Source organism: Bos grunniens, chromosome 26, assembly GCF_055505025.1.
Source record: "Bos grunniens cultivar Pamir isolate PY7600 chromosome 26, Bosgru_T2T1.0, whole genome shotgun sequence".
In the NCBI taxonomy this organism is placed as follows: domain Eukaryota; kingdom Metazoa; phylum Chordata; class Mammalia; order Artiodactyla; family Bovidae; genus Bos; species Bos grunniens.
Genome location: NC_141190.1, coordinates 23,826,096 through 23,850,415, shown reverse-complemented (window position 1 = coordinate 23,850,415; position 24,320 = coordinate 23,826,096). Strand labels below are relative to the sequence as shown.

Genomic DNA, 24,320 nt, shown 5'->3' with positions numbered 1-24,320 from the left:
CATCTCCAGCTCTCGTTCCCTGAAAGAGAAAGCTACATCTGATTTGGCAGCTCACTGGACAGAGCCAGGGAGATCACTGGTCTTCCCTGGCGGAGGCGGAGGCACAGGAGCTGGAGGCAGGGCCCCCGCAAAATGACCAAGGAAGGCTCCACGCAGGGGCCAGGGAGCCACCTGCTCACAAGGGAAGCAGACCTTCCCCTGCTAGGCCTAGCCGGGCCACCCTTCCCTCTCACCTTAACAAACTGCAGATCGGAGAGGGCTCGCACTGAGTAGTCAGGGATGTAGACCTGGAGGAATGCAGAGTTGAGCTGATTGTTGCTACTCCCCAGCGTCGGCGTTACCGCATCAATTCGGTCGCTGCGACTGAGAGAGTCTGAGTGATTCAAGCCACACGGGCGAGGAGGTGACTTGTTTTCACCTGGAAAAGGAGGAAAAAAAAAAACCCAGCTGCCTTTTAAGTGAGGTCAGATGTCACTCAAAGTCAGCTCTTTATTTTCCAAGTAAAGTAATAAACAAGCTCAGCTTCAGGGTCTCTGACAGCGTGCTTACGGCTTCTCCTGCAACAGATTCCCAGCCCCATCCACATGAACACACCGAGTCTCCAATAAGCAAAGACCCGTGGCCGCATGCTATGTCAGGGAAGGCGAGGCCCCAGACACAAAAGCTACTTGATAAAGGCCTGGGCTGCAGGAAGGCAGCACAGCATCATTTTGCCAGGAGCAAAAATGCTTGAGAATGTTCCTAAGTCAGTACGTGTTTTTAAAGGATCAAAATAGGTCTATCTGTTCATACTTCCCAGCCAAACCCGTTATTTTTGCCTCTGACCCCAGTAAAATCCCTGAAAGGGAGCCTCAGGACATCTCGGGATTTTAAGCACCCTCAGTTCAGTTCCGGAGAAGGCAATGGCAACCCACTCCAGTACTCTTGCCTGGCAAATCCCATGGACGGAGGAGCCTGGTAGGCTGCAGTCCACGGGGTCCCTAGGAGTCAGACACGACTGAGCAACTTCACTTTCACTTTTCACTTTTGTGCATTGGAGAAGGAAATGGCAACCCACTCCTGTGTTCTTGCCTGGAGAATCCCAGGGACGGGGGAGCCTGGTGGGCTGCCATCTATGGGGTCACACAGAGTCGGACACGACTGAAGCGACTTAGCAGCAGCAGCAGCAGCAGCAGTTTAGTTCAGTCGCTCAGTCGTGTCCGACTCTTCGCGACTGCATGAACAGCAGCACTCCAGGCCTCCCTGTCCATCACCAACTCCGGGAATTCACTCAAACTCATGTCCATCGAGTCGGTGATGCCATCCAGCCATCTCATCCTCTGTCGTCCCCTTCTCCTCCTGCCCCCAACCCCTTCCAGCATCAGAGTCTTTTCCAATGAGTCAACACTTCGCATGAAGTGGCCAAAGTATTGGAGTTTCAGCTTTAGCATCAGTCTTTCCAGTGAACACCCAGGACTGATCTCCTTCAGAATGGACTGGTTGGATCTCCTTGCAGTCCAAGGGACTCTCAAGAGTCTTCTCCAACACCACAGTTCAAAAGCATCAATTCTTTGGTGCTCAGCCTTCTTCACAGTCCAACTCTCACATCCATACATGACCACAGGAAAAACCATAGCCTTGACTAGACGAACCTTTGTTGGCAAAGTAATGTCTCTGCTTTTGAATATGCTATCTAGGTTGGTCGTAACTTTCCTTCCAAGGAGTAAGTGTCTTTTAATTTCATGGCTGCAATCACCATCTGCAGTGATTTTGGAGCCCCCCAAAATAAAGTCTGACACTGTTTCCACTGTTTCCTCATCTATTGCCCATGAAGTGATGGGACCAGATGCCATGATCTTCGTTTTCTGAATGTTGAGCTTTAAGCCAACTTTTTCACTCTCCACTTTCACTTTCATCAAGAGGCTTTTTAGTTCCTCTTCACGTTCTGCCATAAGGGTGGTGTCATCTGCATATCTGAGGTTATTGATATTTCTCCCGGCAATCTTGATTCCAGCTTGTGCTTCTTCCAGTCCAGCATTTCTCATGATGTACTCTGCATATAAGTTAAATAAGCAGGGTGACAATATACAGCCTTGATGGACTCCTTTTCCTATTTGGAACCAGTCTGTTGTTCCATGTCCAGTTCTAACTGTTGCTTCCTGACCTGCATATAGGTTTCTCAAGAGGCAGGTCAGGTGGTCTGGTATTCCCATCTCTTTCAGAATTTTCCACAGTTTATTGTGATCCACACAGTCAAAGGCTCTGGCATAGTCAATAAAGCAGAAATAGATGTTTTTCTGGAACTCTCTTGCTTTTCCCATGATCCAGCAGATGTTGGCAATTTGATCTCTGGTTCCTCTGCCTTTTCTAAAACCAGCTTGAACATCAGAAGTTCACGGTTCACGTATTGCTGAAGCCTGGCTTGGAGAATTTTGAGCATTACGTCACTAGCGTGTGAGATGAGTGCAATTGTGCGGTAGTTTGACCATTCTTTGGCATTGCCTTTCTTTGGGATTGGAATGAAAACTGACCTTTTCCAGTCCTGTGGCCACTGCTGAGTTTTCCAAATTTGCTGGCATATTGAGTGCAGCACTTCCACAGCATCATCTTTCAGGATTTGAAATAGCTCAACTGGGATCCCATCACCTCCACTAGCTTTGTTCATAGTGATGCTTTCTAAGGCCCACTTGACTTCACGTTCCAGGATGTCTGGCTCTAGGTGAGTGATCACACCATCATGATTATCTTGGTCACGAAGATCTTTTTTGTACAGTTCTTCTATGTATTCTTGCCACCTCTTAATATCTTCTGCTGCTGTTAGGTCCATACCATTTCTGTCCTTTATTGAGCCCATCTTTGCATGAAATGTTCCCTTAGTATCTCAAATTTTCTTGAAAAGATCTCTAGTCTTTCCCATTCTATTGTTTTCCTCTATTTTTTTGCACTGATCGCTGAGGAAGGCTTTGTTATCTCTCCTTGCTATTCTTTGGAACTCTGCATTCAAATGGGTATATCTTTCCTTTTCTCTTTTGCTTTTCACTTGTTTTCTTTTCACAGCTATTTGTAAGGCCTCCTCAGACAGCCATTTTGCTTTTTTGCATTTCTTTTCCATGGGGATGGTCTTGATCCCTCTCTCCTGTACAATGTCACGAACCTCCATCCATAGTTCATCAGGCACTCTATCTATCAGATCTAGTCCCTTAAATCTATTTCTCACTTCCACAGTATAATCATAAGGGAGGGATTTGATTTAGGTCATACCTGAATGGTCTATTGGTTTTCCCCACTTTCTTAAATTTAAGTCTGAATGTGGCAATAAGGAGTTCATGATCTGAGCCATAGTCAGCTCCTGGTCTTGTTTTTGCTGACTGTATAGAGCGTCTCCATCTTTGGCTGCAGAGAATATAATCAATCTGATTTTGGTATTGACCATCTAGTGATGTCCATGTGTAGAGTCTCCTCTTGTGTTGTAGGATGAGGGTGTTTGCTATGACCAGTGCGCTCTCTTGGCAAAACTCTATTAGCCTTTGCCCTGCTTCATTCCGTATTCTAAGGCCAAATTTGCCTGATATCCCAGGTGTTTCTTGACTTCCTACTTTTGCATTCCAGTCCCCTATAATGAAAAGGACATCTTTTTTGGGTGTTAGTTCTAAAAGGTCTTGTAGGTCTTCATAGAACTGTTCAACTTCAGCTTCTTCAGCGTTACTGGTTGGGGCATAGACTTAGATTACTGTGATAATGAATGGTTTGCCTTGGAAACGAACAGAGATCATTCTGTCGTTTTTGAGATTGCATCCAAGTACTGCATTTTGGACTCTCTTGTTGACCATGATGGCTACTCCATTTCTTCTAAGGGATTCCTGCCCACAGTAGTAGATATAATGGTCATCTGAGTTAAATTCACCCATTCCAGTCCATTTTAGTTCGCTGATTCCTAGAATGTCGACGTTCAGTCTTGCCATCTCCGTTTGACCACTTCCAATTTGCCTTGATTCATGGACCTGACACTCCAGGTTCCTATACAATATTGCTCTTTACAGCATCGGACCTTGCTTCTATCACCAGTCACATCCACAACTGGGTATTGTTTTTGCTTTGGCTCCATCCCTTCATTCTTTCTGGAGTTATTTCTCCACTGATCTCCAGTAGCATATTGGGCACCTACCTACCTGGGGAGTTCCTCTTTCAGTATCCTAACATTTTGCCTTTTCATACTGTTCATGGGGTTCTCAAGGCAAGAATACTTAAGCACCCTGGGAGACACCAAACCCCTTTAGAAGGTTTGATTAGGTTAGCTTAGGTGCTGGGGCATTCTTCAAAGAACTTTCATTAAAACAAAGTGAAAGGAAATCCAGGTGACTCTAAATGTTGCTGCTTTTAAAGGCACATTCACCATGGCTTCTAACACATTTCATTAAAAATAAAACCCACCTCCGCTCACCAAGGCTTCTTCCGTTTTCGCTTTGCTAGTCAACTATTGCACAAATATCAACCGAGTGCCCGCACTGGATTGCACAACGTCACAGGATGGAAGGGGACGTACTCTCCCATCTGATGGCTGGCTCCTCTTTCCAATGTGGTTCTGACTGGCTCTCAGCTGGTCCCACCCTTCAACGACTGGAAAGTCTGTCATCAGAGCCATCAAAATCTGCTTCCTCAACTTCAAGTGACAGCCTCTCCACTCTATGGAGCTCTATTGAATAACTTCCACTCCTCCGCTACTTGGAATAGCCCTGAGGAGTCTGAAGATAATTCTCTGAAGTCTGTCTCTTCTTCTCTGGGCCAAATAATTCAACCATTCACCTTGCATTTTATCTTTCCTTAGCCTATCTGGACCACCATCTGAGAGACCATTGAGCAAAAGTCCCTGTTTAAATATGACAAGCAGAACAAAACATGGCAAGTACCCAAGGAAGCTCCTATGATGGGTTCATTGTCTCCTAAAATTTTCATGTCACAACTTTCTCTACTCTTTTCATGTCAGGAGCCAATTTTCCATTGTTGGTCAAAATTAAACTCAACAGCACTTCCTCTTGTTGCTTCCACTTAAGAGAACATGGCAAATTAATAATTTATCAGATATCTTCTATTTAGCAGGTGACCAACGACTGAACGACTTCACTTTCACTTTTCACTTTCATGCATTGGAGAAGGCAATGGCAACCCACTCCAGTGTTCTTGCCTGGAGAATCCCAGGGACGGGGGAGCCTGGTGGGCTGCCGTCTCTGGGGTCACACAGAGTCGGACATGACTGACGTGACTTAGCAGCAGCAGCAACTTTCATCAGATGGCCCAACTTTGCTAAGCCTCAGATTCCCTATCTATAAAAAGCAAATAGTAATAGCACCCGGCTTATAAGGTCTGATGATGAGTCAACATGAGATAAGGTAAAGCACTTAGCATGGTGTCTGACACCCAGTAATGAGCCTCGTTAACATTATTATAGTCTTCCCCTGAAGCCCCACCCCAGACCTCTCCACCACTCTCCTACTCTCAGGATCAAGCTTCTCTGCACTCCTGGTAACTTTGCACAGGCTGACAGATGCAACCATCTGTGAAATAAGGGATCCCACTCTATCCCCAGGCTTTAGCCCCAGATCTACAGATACTTCTGAAATGGTGTTTACTTCTTTGAGTTTCAATTTAATGTTATGAAAACAAGACATTTGGGAATGTTCTGGCTGTCCAGTGGTTAGGACTCAGCGCTTTCACTGCTGGGGGCCCAGGTTCAGGAAACTAAGATCCCGCAAACCGTACGGCACAGCCAAAAAATAAATTATAAATAAATACATAAAAACATTTTAAGAGCACTTTTCTTATTTGATCAGACCCTGTGCGTTGCCCGATCACTGTCAGGAGGCCTTCGGCTTCTCAGTCTCTTGTTACTTTTCTCCTGAGGAGGATTACAGGGCAATTTCTCTGGTCTCCCAAGGTATCTATAGACTCCCAGTTAGCTTCCTCTCAGCCCACAGACCTCTGTTTTTTGAGAGATAAACCCTCCCCTTTGCCAGGAAACCACTGCCTGGCATCACAGCCACAGTCCAGAGCATCGACCGTTTTCCAGGACCTTTTCTGCAACTTAACAGAAACCAGCACGCTCACCTTTTATCAGCATGTGGTAAGACGTGCAAGTCTTCACACCCAAAGATAACAAAGACTTCAAGTTCCCACCCCGTAGGGCAGGTTTTGTTGCCAAATTTATGTGCCAAGGTTTTATGATGATAATTACAAAAAAAAAAATCTATTTTAATTGCTCTTGTGCCTTCTCAGAATTTTCTGTTTGGTTTTTTTTTTTTTGGTCTTGGCTTATATTTTATTCATCCCACCCAGGAATCCTTTCATTAGCTAGTAAGCTATAAAGACACAATCAAGAAACATCTCAGCCTCCTCCCTTAGAGCCGTGAGGCCCTGTGTGGAACTGTTTGCAAATCACTGGTGTAGTTCAACCTCCATTCATCAGGTATCTTATTATTGTAATGCCAGCAGCCCAAAGGCCTGGACCCTCAAAATGGATTTTCTTATGACTAGATCAGATGGAACAGGCTGAACTATGAAATCGCTAAGTTCTAAGAAAAAGTGAAACACAAACGACATTTCCAGGAGCTCCATCCAAAAGTCACTTTACTGAAGTATCTAGGACATTTTAAATCAGTAGCAGATGCCAGCAAATAAAAGGGGAGAAAAAAATACCAACATACATATAAATAAATATACGTTTATGTATACACATGTATGTATATACGTATATGTATGTATATACGTATATATGTATATACGTATATGTACATACATATATTCTGTCAGCTGGTAGGATTCAAGCAGCCTGATTAGTATCTTACGGCCAAACACCCTCAAATCTTTTAAGAACAAAGACCTGAAAAATATAACGTTCCTTCTAAGACAAGTAAGTATTGCCTTCTTTACCAAGTATTGGCATTTTAGACTTTTGCTGAAACTGGATGAGGAGATACAAATTTCAGTCAGATTTTAAAATATAAGCTGTATTGAACAAAATACAGAAAAATTGGACTACCAAGTAGGAAAGCCCAGCAATTTTAATTAAAGAGAGATTAAACCTTTGCCGTTCTCTTTAGCAGCTGGACATATTAGGAAGGCATGACCACATTCTCCTGCGGGGCAAGAACCAGCAGCTCCTTAAGAATGTACACTGTACTAGTTTCAAAAAGAAGAAAGCGAGACAGGAGAAGTGGGGCCACCTGCCTGACGGAGGGTGGAAATACATGCACCTCATTCACGTGGACATCTGAAAAAAGGACCAAAGAAACAGGAATGCTGGGGCCTCCAAGGATGGAGAACCAAGGAAAGTTCACAGTCCTCCAGCCTTTTGGCTGAATGTGTTCTGCAGAAGAATCCTTGGGTTTGGGGCCTCTGCAGATTCCACACACCATGACTCTGCTGAGGTCACCCAAAGAACCAAAGGGCAGCAACGAAAATCCAAGGTCAGCGGTGTGGGTGGGACCTACAGAGAACACTGGTGACTCACGTTAGAACCACTCTCCTTTTCCCAGTGTCATCGCTGCTCATGTTTCAAGATTCCCTTCCCAGCTCCCAAACCCTCTGCCATCTGTTGAGGGCTAATGCTTTCCTGGGTAGCTCACTCTTAGGTCATAGAACCATGGACTTTTAAGAGCTCAAAGAAAAACTGAAAATGGCCTTAACTGAATAGAAGGAGCAGACCTGGCCAGCCAGGCTTTGGCGGGGTCAAGGGAGGCGATCAGAAGAATTATGAAAAGGAAACATGCAGAATTACCTGGAGAACCTGCTGCTAACAACTCTGTTCTGCTGACAACAAAGGTACGAGACAGGGACAAAGGAACTGAAAAATGGAGAAAAACAGGGTGAGACGGTTTCAAAAGGCAAGACAGGAGCTCTCTGTAATCAAGGGACAGGAGTGGATACCTGTTCTACTCATATGAGTATTCGGTTCCAGATATGCAGAAGCCTATATGATATTATATAAACCAAGAGAACACACACTGCTTTCCAGGAAGAGGAATATAGGGAGGCTGAAATCGGGAGAAATTCCACTCACATGCTTCTTTACTAACCTAGAAACCTCTTAAGCCATTAATACCCAATTGCGGTTTATAGCTCAAAATGTGCTCTTAAGGACTTCAAACACAGCTAGCCACACAGACTGGGAGCTCGACCCGTCATCTGCCCCAGGAGCATGACCCAAGACGCTTTTGCCAAAACACCGCGATGTTCGTTCAGTGCACAGCCTACAGCATCCCCATCTCTGCCAAGCAATTAGTTATTCAATTCATTTACACTCTTAATTAGTCTGATTGTAACTTTGACTGGATTGTTTGAAATTGCCAAGTATTCCAAAGCAATTCAAAGTATCAGAGGAAGGTCCTGGGTTGGCCAAAAAGTTCGTTTGTTTTCCATAAGCGCTCACCCAAAAAATTTTTTGGGTAGCCCAATAAACAAACATCATATGCAGATTTCCTGGGAGTGGCAGACCAAAGTCAAACAAAATGCCCTACCAGGCAGGGGTCATATTTCCTGGGCAGGTTGTTTTTTTTTTAATTGAGATATAATTTGACAAGTAACTGGGCAGGACTTGATAACTGATTACCACAGGGTTTTCTAGGCAATCAACAATAACAAACAGAAACATTATCTTGAGATTACAATACTAATGCATCTCTCAATGGATATACAAAACCCTGAATCCTAATTGTAAAGTCAAGTAAAATACTGGGCTTTTGTAGTAAGCAGGATGCTAATTCTCATCCTTCTGGACATTTGCATACTAGGTAAGGCTATTGCAGCTCCACATGCTTTCTGTATGGAAGGCCTGCTCTTCCTTTTCTGAATGCGATTTACCCCTATATGAATCCATAGTTCAGTATGAACTGGGCTAATATTTAGGTTTCAAGAACTAGTAACCAATAAAAATGTACAACTTACATTTTTACAAAGAGGACTAGCTTTCTTTTCAAAGCCACTTTATACACTGATTCTGCTAACCTGGGCTAACATGAGGATGGTTGCCAAGCAAGAGTCACAATCTCAACACCTTGTGTTAATATAAACATTTCCTCTTGTTCCTTAAAGGTTACAAAGCCCTTGTATGAGTATCACCACATTCTACTCTAACAATCACAGGAGATGATCTTATATCCTTTTAATAGTGAGGAAGCCAAGGGCCTTTCTCAGTTGGGAGACCCATAAATGATGGAACTCAGGCCGTCACCCAGGTCTTCTCGACCTAGTTAAGAATGTCCCTGTCCTCTCACTAGCAGTGAAAACAGATCATCTTCAGGTTTACAGCAGATACCTACTAATTGTATGGGGTTCAACAGGCTTGTGCTCACACTAGGTGTCAGTTGGCACTTGACAATGGAGATGCTGGCCCATGGAACTCAGTAACCTGCACCAGGGCAGTGAGAAGATGCGTGGGGGCAGGGGAGGCTTCAAACCTCAGAATTCTTGACCTTCTCTTGCTTTCTGTTACATCTCTGGGTGCCTGAGACACCATGTGACGCAGTAAATGAGGACCAAAGTCACAACACAGACTTGTCTGGAGACGTCCCCTCCCCTTCATGGGTGATTTTTAAGTTTGAGGTTTATAAGGAAGGTATTTCCTAGCAACACAGCATGTCATTAGGCATTCTGACCACAAGGTGGTACTCCAAGCCCTGTTTACCTGCCTGCCCTGCTGTGCTGTGCTGACTCCTGTTCAACTCTTTTTGACCCCATGGACTGTAGCCCACCAGACTCCTCTGTCAATGGGGTTTCTCCAGGCAAGAAGACTGGAGTGGATAGCCTATCCCTTCTCCAGGGGATCTTCCTGACCCAGGAACCAGGGTCTCCTGCACTGCAGGTGGATTCTTTACTAGCTGAGCTACCAGGGAAGCCCACCGGCCTGCCCAGTTAAAGCAAAGGAAGCTACAGAGAAACTATTCAAGTCCCATCCCAGAGGTGAGCCAAGTCTCTGCAGCCACATTCCCATTAGCACAGACCCCGCTTTCTGGCATTTTGTGTCAGAGAACTGGATTGATACCCTGAAGGTATACCCAACCTTACTTGGCAGACTTAATTGGCCAGCTCTCTAGTTAAGAAGAACTACAGGCAATGGATATGTATCAACACTTATCCTCAGAAAAGTGAAAATTTAAAAAGTCCAGAATAGTTAACACCTAAAAGATTCAACAGTATCTAGTGGTGGCCAGGTGGACGTGAGGCAACTGGAACCCTCGTTAGCAGGGGCAGGCGTGTGGAAACTCCTCAGCACTCTGGGAAACTGGCAAGAGCTATTAACACGGGCCCCAGTGTTCTGCTCTTACATGTAGACCTGACAGAAGTGTCTTCACCAAGGGACATGTGCAGTGTTACTGCCACACAATTCACAGTTGCCTCCAACGTGAAGCTACCCGTGTCCACCAGCACCGAAAAGAACAAACGCACTGGTGTATATTCACACTGTGGAACACTATACGGCCATGAGAAGGAAGACTGTAAGTTCGCACAGCAGTACAGATGAAGATGACCAGGACAACCCTGGGTGGGAGAAGCCAGATTCAGTGTAATAATTCCACTGACCTGAAGTTCAAAAAGAGGCAAAACTTATTAAGGCTCAGAAGTCAAGACAGTGGTTACTGTGGGGAGACAGTAACTAAAAGGGAGGGTGGGGTGTCGGGGGGTGGTTTCCTCTGAGGGTTGGTGATGCCCTTTCTGTCTCCTGATTTGGGAGTTGGTCTACACAGGAGAGCTGAGTTTGTGAAAACTTCAGAGGTATATATGTACAAGGTGAGCAGTATTTTTTGTATGCAACTTCAATAAAAAGTTCATAAAGTAAAGAAACAAGCGTTGTGTTTAGCCAGCAGGTACAGAGATAAGAGTGACAGTACAGGGTGTTATTTCCTGACACCTAGCCCTGCCCTGAGGCTGACCAGGACACTCACCTGGGGAGGCTGTGAGGGCCATCACACCATAGTATGAAAAAGCACTGGCTTCAAACTTCATACCTTCTTTTCCAGCTTCTACTTCCACTTTCCCCTGTGAAAAGGAAAAAGGGAGCATTTTCAGCCTACTTATATGAACCTCTTTGTAAATTCTATGCAAGATTTAGTCCTTCCTCAGATTTTGGTCCAAATTCCTTTCCCAACAATACCAAGGAAGTAAAAAGCCTCAGGTAGCCCTTTCCCACTTGGACAGAGGAGAGGGTTAATCCATGAGAAACTGGATTTAGCTGGAGGTGAACTGGGGATGGTAGTGTGATGTTTAATTTCCATGAGTTCACTTAGTAGTCCCCAGCACCCCTGTTCATGGATTCAAGAGCCCTCCCAGGAACAGAAGGATAGGGCTCTTGCCCCATCCACGGGGCAACACTGAGAAAGCGCTCTGTGACCGTCATCCAGGCAGTCCCATGGGAGCCTGAGTCGGAGCAGAGTCAGGGTCAAGGGCCAACATGGTTTGTGACCATGAAACAAGGAGGACTAAACCAGTTCCTGAGGGCAGAACTTACTCTTCTCTCCCTATCATAGTCGTGACCAATTGAGCAAACAGCCCGCAGGCCAGTCCCTGGTCATCCAGACACCCAAGAGGCGCCGCGACACTGCGGTGCTCCTCTTGTCTTGGAAAAGCACCTAAGAAATGTCTTTCCATTAGGACAAGACCTCTTCTAAGGTTCTTCCTTCTTTCCTTCCTCTAACTTGATCACAACTTCTTCACTCTCACCATTTCTTCTGGGACAGGCTGTGCTTTACTTATTCCCCCAGCCTTAGGGTTCACCATAATCTTTTCATGGTAGGTGATATCAACATGCATTTTTCTGGGCTACCGGAAAACCCTCAGAAGCAAGTTGTATTCTAGATTCCTAAGCCAAGGATCAGGAAAGTCCTTGCTCATCTTACCTGTAATTCTTGCCTCTCTGGTAAGAGTGTACCTTCATGGTATATCCTTTACCATGCATAAACAAAACTTAAGCTACCATTTATTGAAGAGGAACTGTGCCAACAATCATACTGCTTTATTAATTCACTTAATGCTCACAATTCTATGAAGCAGACACAATCATCACCCTCATATAAATCAGGAGAACGGGGCTCAGAAAGATGAAGTGACCAAGAACAAGCTCTTAATCAGTATGCTACACTGTCACCCACGAATCCAAACTCTCACCACTGTGATCACTCCCTTTTATTCTACACTAAATTCCCATTTATGGAAATCTTTTCTCGAATCCCTTCCTCAGAAAGCCATCTGTTGTCTCTTTTAGGTTTTCCTTCACTCGATGGTAAATACTAGTTTTATCAATCTCCAACCAATTCTCTTGCTATTATACAAAATCAACCTGCAAACCAAAAGGTGCTAAAACCCTGACCACACAGGGTCCTATAGGAGAGGCTGTGCAGCCTTGTGAGAAGACAGCCTTTGTGCTCCAAGAGCACACAGTTCAGGTAAGGGGAGAGCACATGAAACGCCATGATACAAGGCAGTGAACAAAAATTCCACATGAGGAAAAAGACAAGAACACAAGGACTTCAGGGAGAGAGAAAAAAAATTACTTTCTGTTCTTGTATAAAGACAAATTTTACACAGGAAGGAAAATCTAAGGAGGAGTAGGATTTGAGCCAAGAGAAGGGAACAGTGTCAAGGAAGGTCAGAGGTGGGCAACAGCAGGCTCAGTGGGTTTACCAGGGAAGAAGGGGAGAGGGGTTTGAAGAGAGTTTGGTGAGCAGGTCGGACTGTGGAGCTCCTTGAAGGATGGGCCAGCTCAGTAAGGTTCTTGAAAAGGTTTCAGGAAGATCAAGTCTAGATATACACAAAGGCAGTAACCACAGGACTGGAAAAAGATCGCCATGAGAGGAGCCATGGATAAAGAATGAACATAATTTAGTGAAACCGTAAGGGAGAAAAGCATAAGGAGAGAAAGGAGGGGTGTCGAAAATTCCAAGAAAAGTTTGCTTTTAGTGACTTGAAGAACGGGGACTCCATGCGTGGAGGTGGAAACACTAGGAAGGGCGGTGATGGGAGCTGGGAAAAGAGGACGAACGCCCTTCAAGAAAACAAGACCTTTCGAAGAGCCCATCAAAAAGGCTGAAATGGAAGAACAAAGGTCAGGGAAAAGGTCAGCATTGGAGATGGGGATGTGAGAGAGAAGAGAAAGTGGGTGGGAAGAGAAAAGGAGCAACTGCAGACTGTGACTGAGAGCAGGAGGAAAAACAAACAGAAGTAGAACCAGACGGCCGCATCACCGCAGAGGAGCTGAAGAACCTCAGAGTGAAGGGACGGACGACCGCATCAACGCCGAGAGGACGAGGGAAAGAACCTCAGAGAAAAGGGAGGGACGACTGCATCACCGCAGAGAGGAGGAGGGGAAGAACCTCAGTGAAGGGACAGACGACCGCGTCACCGCAGAGAGTAAGAACCTCAGAGTGAAGGGACGGACCACTGCGTCACTGCAGAGAGGAGGAGCAGAAGGACCTCAGAGTGAAGGGACGGTCACCTCACCGAGGAAGGCACTGTGGCCTGAGGGGGTCTTTTCCCGAAGAAATCAGACAATGGATGGAAAGGGAGGGCAGGCGGGACAAAGCACAGGAGGCAGGGCCACAGAGGGGAGATGGCAGCAGGGTGAGGAGGGTGCTGTGGGGTTAATGAGGGCTATTCTGTTGTTTTTGTTGTTTAGTTGCTAAGTTATGTCTGACTCTAACACCCTTGCCTGGAAAATCCCATGGACGGAGGAGCCTAGTAGGCTGCAGTCCATGGGGTCGCAAAGAGTCGGACACGACTGAGCGACTTCACTTTCACTTTTCACTTTCATGCACTGGAGAAGGAAATGGCAACCCACTCCAGTGTTCTTGCCTGGAGAATCCCAGGGACGGCGGGGCCTGGTGGGCTGCCATCTATGGGGTCGCACAGAGTCGGACACGACTGAAGCGACTTAGCAGCAGCAGCAACACCATGGACTGCAGCCCGCCAGGCTCCTCTGTCCATGTGATTTCCTGGGCAAGAATACTGGAGTGGGTTGTTGCCATTTCCAGGCAGAAAGGGAGGACAGTTAGTGGAGGGAGAAGAGGTGGGAACTTAGGGAGCAAAAGCCAAAAGCTGGCGGGAAAGAATAGGAGGCAGGGTCCCTAAGAGAGGTAGGGAAGGACAATATTCAGAAATGGTAAGCAACAGAAATGGAAGTGCCCGTTGGTGGATACCTTCAGTTATATGTCCATTTCGTCATGGACTAATCCTTGATTTTGTATCAGGGAGCTAGGATGCACATAGATGCTATTTGAAAATGTCTGCCTTGGTGATTGTAAACTCAAAAGTGGCTGCAAGACCATCTCCTAACCTGCATTTCTATGCAGAAAATCAGGAGGCAGGATCAAATGCCGTAAAGACTCTAAATGACGTCCATCTGTATGAACCACCCGTTGATCTGGATCTTTTAATTTTTTTTTTTTTTAAAGAACAAGTGACAGGGCCTTCCGTGTTCCGTGTCCCTGCAAATGGGTATCAGCTCTGGAAACTCTGGGCATTCTAGCCTCTCGAAAGACTCCCCACAGCTGTCAGTTAGACCAGGACGGCTGCTCAAAAATTCTCAGTCCCCTCAGGTGATCTCTCCCTGCTCCCTAAGACTGGCTGGCAGGCAGAGGAAGATCAGCTACCTTCCTTGTGGAGTCTACCGAGTCTAGATCCATCAGATTAAAGGCAGGTATACTAGGTCAGTGGTTCCCAGCTTGGATCCCAAGAACTAGGAAAATCCATCTTCCTCCTCAGGAACAAAGAGAGGGTTGCCACATTTTTATTTCATAAGAGATTTTTTTTAAACACACAGCTATCTGTGTGAGACCATGATTTCACAGAAGCCCAGATATTTTAATCCCCAATATAGAAAATACATAATTTCAGAATGTGTGCTTAGTCGCTCCGTCGTGTCGGACTCTGTGACCCCATGGACGGTAGCCCACTAGGCTCTTCTATTCATGGGGACTGCCAGGCAAGAATACTGGAATGGGTTGCCATGTCCTCCTCCAAGGGATCTTCCCAACCCAGGGATCGAACCCAGGTCTGAATTGCAGGCAGATTCTTTACCAGCTGAGCCACCAGGGAAACAAACTGAATACACATAGCTGCATGAAGAACTCATTGCCACTGTCCTTTTTTCCCCTCATTTTGCCTCAAACTGGAGAAAACTTTGTCAAGTATCAAGCATTTAGGAACTGCTGCCCTAGGCTAATCTTGCTTCATTTATAAAACGTTAGTAGAGAAGACGAACCCTATGGTTCTTTCAGTTCTAACATTCTGTGATTCTACAACCCCCAAAACTACCCAGACCTCCTTCTCTAGAGTGAGGCTTTCCTGACCGGCAAGTTTTAAAAACATCCAGTGAACACATTTTTATTCATCTGTCTGTGTCAATGACTCAGAAAAGTGACCATTTTCAAGTAAACCTGCTGCTGCTGCTGCTAAGTCGCTTCAGTCGTGTCCGACTCTGTGCGATCCCCTAGAGGCAGCCCACCAGGCTCCCCCGTCCCTGGGATTCTCCAGGCAAGAACACTGGAGTGGGTTGCCATTTCCTTCTCCAATGCATGAAAGTGAAAAGTGAAAGTGAACTCGCTCAGTTGTGTCCAACTCTAGTGACCCCATGGACTGCAGCCCACCAGGCTCCTCCGTCCATGGGATTCTCTAGGCAAAAGTACTGGAGTGGGGTGCCATTAAGTACACAAAACAGCGCTGCCCTTTGAGGAAATAAGTATCTTACTGGGCTCAAAACAATCAGGGAACTTCTCAGATAACGACTTTCTATATACGGAAGGGGCTATGTATCAATTTTACTTTTGAAACATTCATGGCTTTGCTCTAGCCTGTCACCAAAAAAAAACTGGGACAGGGCAGGACAGACTCCCAAAGGAAGAAGGGGCATCACATGGGTAAACTAACCAACAGGAAGAAGGCTTCACTGCCCCAAGCAAAGCTGCTGGCTCCTCGAGTACAGTGACTCCCACAGGATCCCACCTTTCCTTGGAAAAAGGTGTAACTCCTTTCAAAGTTTCTAAGCATCCACAAAGTGCTCAGTGATCACATGGACCTGGCCTCTAGGGAGAAGGCTCAGCTGTCCTCGCTGGCATGAACAAGGTCAAGCGATCAGTGGAGGCCATGGGCTCATGGCTGAAGACCCTCAGATCCCATACGCTGAGCAGCTACTTGGTCTCCTGCTCACTCTGGAATTGAGTTCTCTTTTTATTTCCTGTTTTTCAAATCATCATCACAAGTAGGCTTTGACACGTACAGGGAGATACCATTAAATACCAGGTCACCAGCACTACCCAATAGGAAAAGGAACACCACCCATCCATTCTAAAGCAATATTTTTCAATCTGGAGTCCGCAGATGTTGTCCTGGGACTCAGCAAGTTCATAAATGCTTAAATTAAAAAAAAAATTTTTTTGATGGTCAAAAATTAATGTACACATATTTCAGGCTATCTCGTTGACCATCATCTAACCAAGTGCTACCACCAGATGTCAGTGCCAGCACTTGCCTTTACTGCTCAAATCTCTCTGTTAGGAAGCTGTTCTTACTACATAAATCATTGTGGCTAAGCCTTCTACTCATCCAAATGGGAGTTTGTTAAGACTCCACCCTAGATGTAATGAATCCTCAAGAGATTCCCAAGCACACTGAAGTGTGAGAAGCACTGAGCCAAAGAGAAAGCAGCGAGGAGGACTAAACATAGAAATAATCCGGTCACACCCAGCAGAGGCCAACTAACAGCACAACATACTGTACAAACATACAAAGTAGCTCAAACTGAGCACAGGGCTGGAGGGTGCCTTCCTCGCCAGGTGCAGGGGAGCCGAGTGCGCTGGATGCAAGAGCAACAGTCTGGGCCCACTGGCACTTTCCTGTCAGCCGAACATCATCATTTACACATTCAAAGTGCTAATTACAAACTTGTTCTCTTTATTGTTCTATACAAGAGTTCTCCGCTCAAAGGGTTCAAAAGGAACTTATATTGGTTTCATATTGGGTTGGCCAAAGAGTTTTTTGAGGTTTTTCTGTAAGGTGTTATGGAAAAACTCAAATGAACTCTTTAGCCAACCCAATATTTATACATACTTTTTAAAAAAAAAATAGGGTTGACGCTAGGTAGCTAATTTTTTTCATTAACGTGACTGTGTTATCAGTACATGAGTCAAGAGTGAGGAAATATTATCCACTGAGACACAGAAGATCCTGCAACTCAAAACTCCATGAGAAGGTTTGATATTGAAGGCTTAAAATTCCTTTCCCAAATAGCAGGTGAAATGATGTTAAGTATTGTGTTTTTTGTTCACTGTTCATCATGGATTTTTACAGAGATTTTTTTTGGTGGGGGTAGAGGGTTTGTTTTCTAAAATCAAGAATGGATGTTTACCTCTGTCAGTTGCCTTTTTGATAACTATAGATAGTATAAGGATTTTTTCTTTTACTGCTTTCTTAATTAACATGGCATATTTTAGTTTTGTTGTCCTTTTATTAAACTGGCCCTAAATTTCTAAAATAATCCTAATTCAGTCACAGTGAATAACTCTTTGGGTCTACTGTTGGTTTCTAACTGCTATCTTTTTATTTAGGACTTCTCCATCAATGTGGATAAGTGAGACTGGGCCACAGTAGTATTTACTCAGACTTAATTAGATAAGGCCATGTTGTCCTAAAGAATGCATATGACAGTCAATCATTTTTTTTTCTATGTGTGTAATATAGAAATTGAATTCTTTAAAGTCTCAACTTTTCCAAGTGATTCTTTTGATTCTAGCTGCTTTTCAGGGGGGCAAGGGAGAACTTCTAGTTTTGCTTTTTCTCTTATCACATTAATTATGGCATGAGAATACTAAGTTTGTTCATCTTTTAAAAGACCCAATCTTGATTTTGTATATATGTAGAGTTTTTTCACTTTAAAAGTTATTTTCATGATAATCTATTATTTAATTTGTTCTTTTGAGTTTGTTGCTTTGCTCTTTTTCTATTACAGAAAATTATAGGTATCTTTTTTCTTATGCAAATACTTATAGAAATAACAGTTTAAAATTTGCCATATTATGTATACAGTATTTATATTATTTAATAGTCTTATGGTATTTTATGATAATCTATATATTTTCTCCCTAATTCAGTTGCTACTTAGGGTTTTTAGTTTGCCATTAATTCACAATTTTTAACATATTTAAACAGGTAGTACATACACATGGAAATTCAAAAAGAGCAGTAAGTTTCCCTTCCACCCTATTGCTAGTTCTCCAAACCTCCTCCTCAGAGGCAATGATTATTATGTGTGTGTAAAGGAAGAACGTAGGTTCCTTTAACACAAATGAGAACATCTTATACTGTCTGTTATATACACATCTTTGTAAGAGAACTGACCACAATTTTAAAATAGCTCTGTACTTTTCAATTATGCATTTTTATGTTTAATTTTATTTCATTATGATCTGTGCAGATTGTTTTTATGAAATTTCTTTCTGAATTTACTAGACATTACATGTGACAGCAAATGACCAATTTTTATGAAGTAATATAAAATGTTTTTAAAAGTGTACTTCCCTAGCTTTATATTTAATTTTCTTCAACCTGGTTAATTTTGTTTTATTATGTACACAATTTAAAACTAATATTTTTCCTTCTGTTTTTATGATGGTAGAAAAAAATTTTCCATCAAAATTATGTTCCTATCCATTTCCATTATTTTATTAAGTTATTTAAGGTATGTAGAGGCAATAAAGTTTTCTTTCACTATCTACTGTGTTTTTATCAAAATACATTTTATTTAAAAAACTATTTTCTCAGATAAAACTTGAAAGTGCCTTTTTATTCATCTGTAGTGGGATGTATGTGCCCCATAACCTATAGGATATTCTTTTAATTAAGCTTACTTGAGTGGTTTGCCCTTTGAATAAATTTATTTCATCTAGGGTTTAAACTCAAAATGATGTTTCTATTTATAATTATATTCCAGACATCAATCATTTGATAAGAGTTTTCAAGTATCTTCAGAAGAGGGCAGCTCGCTAGCCCTGGGACAGGAAGGGAAGGCAGCTACTGCTGCTTTCTACTAATTTAATGCTCTTAAAATACAGTGGAACATATTCAATAATCTGGCATGAATTTCCAATGATGGATTAGTGATATTTTAGCTTGGACTATACTCTGTATGGGGCTTCCCAGGTGGCTCAGTGGTAAAGAATCTGCCTGCCAAGGCAGGAGACACAGGTTTGATCCCTGGGTCTGAAAGAATCCCCAGAGGAGGAAATGGCAACCCACTCCAGGATTCTTGCGGGAAATCCCACGGACAGAGGAGTGTGGAGGGCTACAGTCCATGGGGTCACAAACAGTCAGACATGACTGAGCGACTAGGCATATGTTAGACTGACAGGGTATTAGATTTCATTTTGTCATACTCTGCGTACCTCAAGTAACTGGCTGGCTCACAAGAACATGACTTTCACCAAACTCTATAATTTGAACACCTCCATAAATCCTGTACATCTTTATAAAACCCTCATGACATCATCAGTTCCAAGAACTTGTCACATTTACAAAAATATTTAACATGACACAGGTATTCAAATATAGTTACATAGACCTAAAAGTCTTCTGAAAAATATCTTTAAAGATTTACTTATAAAAGAACAAAGATTATGAAGTCCCTCTTCCATAAAATCTACTTTTAGATCTATCAGCCAGGAAATGGCTTTCTTACATACCAATAGAGCATTAATGAATCAGAATTCATAAATGCTAACTATATAAAAATCAACAATTGAAAGCCATAGAGTTTCTACTATTACTGAAATTCACAATGTCAACCCTCAGAGTTCTCCGAAATAAACTGTCTTTAATGTCATTTAGCTTCCCTAGGTTTAAGGAATATTCATATCGATCTTTTATGAGAAACATGAATGCTTTTCCTTCACTGTGGTAAATAAAGTTAATTCTCAATAGCCCCCTCAGAGTTTCAAGCTCATCTATCCCCAGAGAAACAAAAAACACAGCACAGGACTGAATGAGACTAAGTTTAGTAGAAGCATCAGGGTACTGACTTAGAAAACCTGCAAACAGAAGTTTCCAAGGGAACACCCTATGAAAGCAGCATATACCCAGTTAATCCAGACTTTTCTACAGCTCCTGACTTCTGCATCCAGAATTCACTGTACAGGCCAAACATAGGGCATGAACACAACACTTCCCAGAGTCTCCAACATCTAGACATTTGATAAATGTTACTTTCAAATAAAAGAACTTTAGTTCATTTAGATAACTAGGACTTGCTAGATGCAAACTGTAGATGGCCCTCTGCTGCTGCTAAGTCGCTTCAGTCGTGTCCGACTCTGTGTGACCCAATAGACGGCAGCCCACCAGGCTCCCCCGTCCCTGGGAGTCTCCAGGCAAGAATACTGGAGTGGGGTGCCATTGCCTTCTCCTATAGATGGGCCTACCAAGTGCTAATTATACTCTTACAAAGATCCTTCCAATTCTTATTAGGAAGTAACCAAGAAACAGGAGAATGCTAAAAGGGCTAGTATTCTCGTACTGAAATACACTCAGAATTCCCATAAAAGTAATTGTTCACTAAATAGGTATAAGAAATCAATAAAACGAGCACACTGTTCTTTGTACTATGCATGTTGGTCTCCATGCCAAGAACTGTGCTCTACCAGGTGAAACTGTGAGATAACAAGGGCCTCCTGTCAACTCAAGCACAGAAGCCCCTCTAAGAGGACTCAGAATGGAGGGACCTTCTCACCTTATATAGTGGATTATGTTATAGTAAAGAAGGAGGTAAGTAACCACTGCCGTGAGAGGCTGTGATTACCCATCAGTTGCTCATTAAAACAGAATCTGGTTAGTAACCAGGAATAAAAGCAATACATTCGGGTTTTTCCATAACACCTTATGGGAAAACCCAAACGAACTTTTGGGCCAACCCAATAAATGGATTATTCTGACAACATTAAGAGAAGAGATAATAAGGAATCTCTAAGAAGCTGTGTAAGGCCAAGTCTTAATGAGGGATGGAAGAAAGAAAAGACAATGAAAAGAAGACCCAAGGAACTCACAACACTGACATTTCAAATGTCCAGCCAAGATTTAGACACACACAGTTAATTCCCCAAACTCTTCCAAAAAACAAACAAACACCTGAATTCACCCTTCTTCAAAGGAATGCCTCGATGCCTCAGCAATCACCAAGTGCCTATCAGTACTGGAAATTAAAGTAACTAACGACACTGCTTTTGCAGATATGAAAACAGGGAGATGAAATTCTCCCACATATAAGGCCACCCCAGAAGTTAAGTGTGCAATCCTTGACACCCATTCACCTACACCAAGTCTCCTCAGAGCTGGAAGGGTGGGTACTCAATGAGATCAAACAACTATTGATTAATACTTCTGACCTGCAAAATGAGAACGAAGTAGTCTACAGGTTTGTTTCGCTGGTAGAGGTAGTATTCTGGAGCTTTCTTGTTCTTCTCATCATACTTCAGTTCCTGGATGACATTGGGGTGCTTTAGCAGCCTTAGAAGGATCTTCTCTGACATCTGGGATGGGCTAAATGCTTCTACTTCTATAGATATAAACACAACTCGATATTACACTTCAAATGGATGGAAAAAATGATGCTAGTGATTAAAGTGTTTAAAGAATACTTGGAATCGAAGCAATACAGCATGGATTAATGAGACTTCCGTTTCGTGATCCACTGGGGGCAGATAACCTGGGAGAAATTAGAAAATGCTGAATTCTCATGTTTGTTGCTTTAGAATTTTTCTTTTTCAACCTGTCATTGGTATCAGGTATCATAAAAAAAAAAAAATACCCTCATTTTCTGACTGACACAAAGGAAAATCAACCAGAAGCAGGCTCCATGACTGCCAGGACACCCTGCAACAGGCCACAAAAGACTGACTGTCCAACAACAGCCAAAGGAAGAAGCAGAGGTCAGGAAGCGTCTAAGCGTGGGTTAGTACCAGGTGCTCAGACGCAGTGCTCACATCTCATTCTCCCATCGACTACCCTGAGAAAGTCTGGAAACAGAGGAAGGTAGAGATTCAGAATAAAAGCAAGGCACGTGCACACAACAACATGCACTCCAGCTTGCTATTAAAAAAAGTAATGTTGATCTGAATTGATAAAGATAGTGATTTCATTTAAAATAACAAAACCCCAAGTTACTGACTTAAGGGTGCTATACTGAAAGTGAACTTTATGGTATCTCTGAGGCAGAATAAGATAACATCTAAATTGTGGTTCTTAAATGATGAAGAACAATATTATCAGAAATAAAAAAAATAAGTTAAAGATATTGTTCATATGTCTTAAAAGGTTTTTAATTATGTTATATGTGAGACCTATAGATTCTGCATTAGTTCAGTGACTTTTTTGTAATAACAAAATAAGATAGTACATCACAGAAGTTTTGGAAAATACAGAAAAAGAGAAAGAAGAAAATAAACCTATAAACCAACCACTCATAACCATTCTGAGCAATTGGTGAGTATTTCTTTCCCATACCTCACCTAGGCATGAGTACCATGTACATACGTGTGTGTGTACACTAAAAAATACAAGGATAATCTTGTGTACACATGGTTTTATACTGTTTCTTCTTACTTTACACTAAGTATTTTCACATGTGATAAGTATTATATGATGAGCCTTTCGAGGTATCTGAAAAAATGATCTTAAAGAGTGTATAACATTCCATCACGTGGTTGCTGTTAGCCTTCTTTTCAAAATATCTCAAGTACACTGCATTCAGTTGAAAGGCACTGGCTGCCCATCTTGGACACAGACGTCTTCTATAGGCCACTGGGCACTCTCAGATTCTCTCACACTTCCCCCTGGCCAACAGAGCTCACCCTTCGCCTAGAGAGCCATCTGGGGATGTGAGCAGGGTCAGTCAGTCTCTCAAATCCATTCGACCTTGACCTCCCTGGAGCAGTCACTGCCGGCTGGGTCGGTGGTTTTAATAATGTGAACACTTGCCTCCTGGAATGGGCCTGAGTTAACAATCTGCTTTGAAGAGGCCATCAGGAAATCTATGTCAGAGTTCTGAGGATTTCTGATTTCATTACAACCAGAAAGGGTAAAGATTTAATTTTGAGAATTTATTGTTCTTCACTGCAAATCATAGCACCTGTGCCACCACTGATGTCCAACTGTTCTTCTGAGGCAAGCTGAAGAGAGAGCTACTCAATGCCTGACACACCGAGATGGGGTCTGGTATGCACTGTCCGCCTGCTCCGCCAGCTGGCTCTCCCCTGGACTGAGCTGAAGCGGATGGCCTGGCCTACCGTTCACATGCAGTGTGGCACTAACATTCATCCTTACCTTTCAGACCAATTTTAAGTTACTGGTCCACCCCTGGTAAATGTCTCAGAGGGTTCATGCCGACACTGAACATAGGAGAGGAGAGAATTTAAAAAGAAAAAAACAAAACAAAACAAACAAAACAAAAAAAACAAAACACAAAAGTGGCATTACTTATCACCCCAGGTCCCAGGCTCCACCCCCAGCCCACCCCAGTCAGCGTGGGCGAGAAACTTGCTCCAGGGTTGGCAGAGATTTCAAACTGTGATAAGCGCACTTGCCTGTTGCTAGGAAACGGTGCATGGCCAAGAGAAGCTGTGGTGATATTTTAACCTTCATCTCGCTGTCTGTTTGCTTAAAGGCAGAAAAATCTTGCTTTCTTTCTCGATGGGCCACTTTCTTTTTCGTTCTGTTATCAGCTGAGGGAGGAACAAGAAAAGGAAAAAGTAAGGAAACACATTCCATTAGATCAGGGCTCTTTTTGAACAAAAAATGACACGATATATTGGAAAGGCTAAGCTCGCTCTCCAGATGGTGGGCACGCTACATACAAACAGCACGTGGAGAGGGGAGGGACACTCATCGGATCAGTGCAGCACAGGCGTGGCTATGACACAATCCAGAGTACGAAATCACAGGTAACATGATTAGGGATGACCGTGGACACACACTGGGAAGATCTACAGGGCCCTTCTAAGTATTATTAATGGGCAGCTGTGGACAAAAATCCTCCCCTCGTAGAGCCTTTACATAACCACGCAGCGACAGGACATGAGCCCAGGGCGCACACAGGCTCCTGCTACTCAGGCTGCCACACAGCAGGAAGAACAATCACACTACAGAAGACACAGAGAAGCGTGTCCCTGCCAGCCTCTGCTCAAAGAGCACACACACACACACACACACCCCCACCCTCGAGAAATGAACAAGAACACTTTCACAGAACAGTGATTATTTGTGATTGATTTTAATAATATTATCTGTTGATCCCCAGACCATGAGACCCTCAAGGTCAAGCA

At 43.4% G+C, this 24,320-nt stretch overlaps 1 protein-coding gene across 5 annotated transcripts in view; it reads right to left on the bottom strand.

Annotated features, from left to right (window-relative positions):
- The window catches only part of CNNM2 (cyclin and CBS domain divalent metal cation transport mediator 2), a 182,640-nt gene that overhangs the window by 6,870 nt on the left and 151,450 nt on the right, over positions 1–24,320 (bottom strand). Inside the window, exons 3-8 of one of the 5 annotated variants that reach the window (XR_015155294.1) lie at positions 23,583–23,720; positions 23,323–23,387; positions 21,387–21,556; positions 10,914–11,007; positions 7,751–7,816; positions 234–418 (exon numbers count right to left, since the gene is read on the bottom strand). Coding sequence is in view for 2 of the 5 variants with exons in the window: in XM_086377514.1 (XP_086233640.1) it covers positions 234–418; positions 7,751–7,816; positions 10,914–11,007; positions 21,387–21,556; positions 23,583–23,720 (653 nt within the window). In the remaining 3 variants the exon portion in view is untranslated. Of the gene's footprint in view, positions 1–233; positions 419–7,750; positions 7,817–10,909; positions 11,008–21,386; positions 21,557–23,322; positions 23,388–23,582; positions 23,721–24,320 lie in introns of those variants that run through there. The other 4 variants (XR_015155293.1, XM_086377514.1, XM_086377515.1 and 1 more) reach the window with 4 other exon arrangements.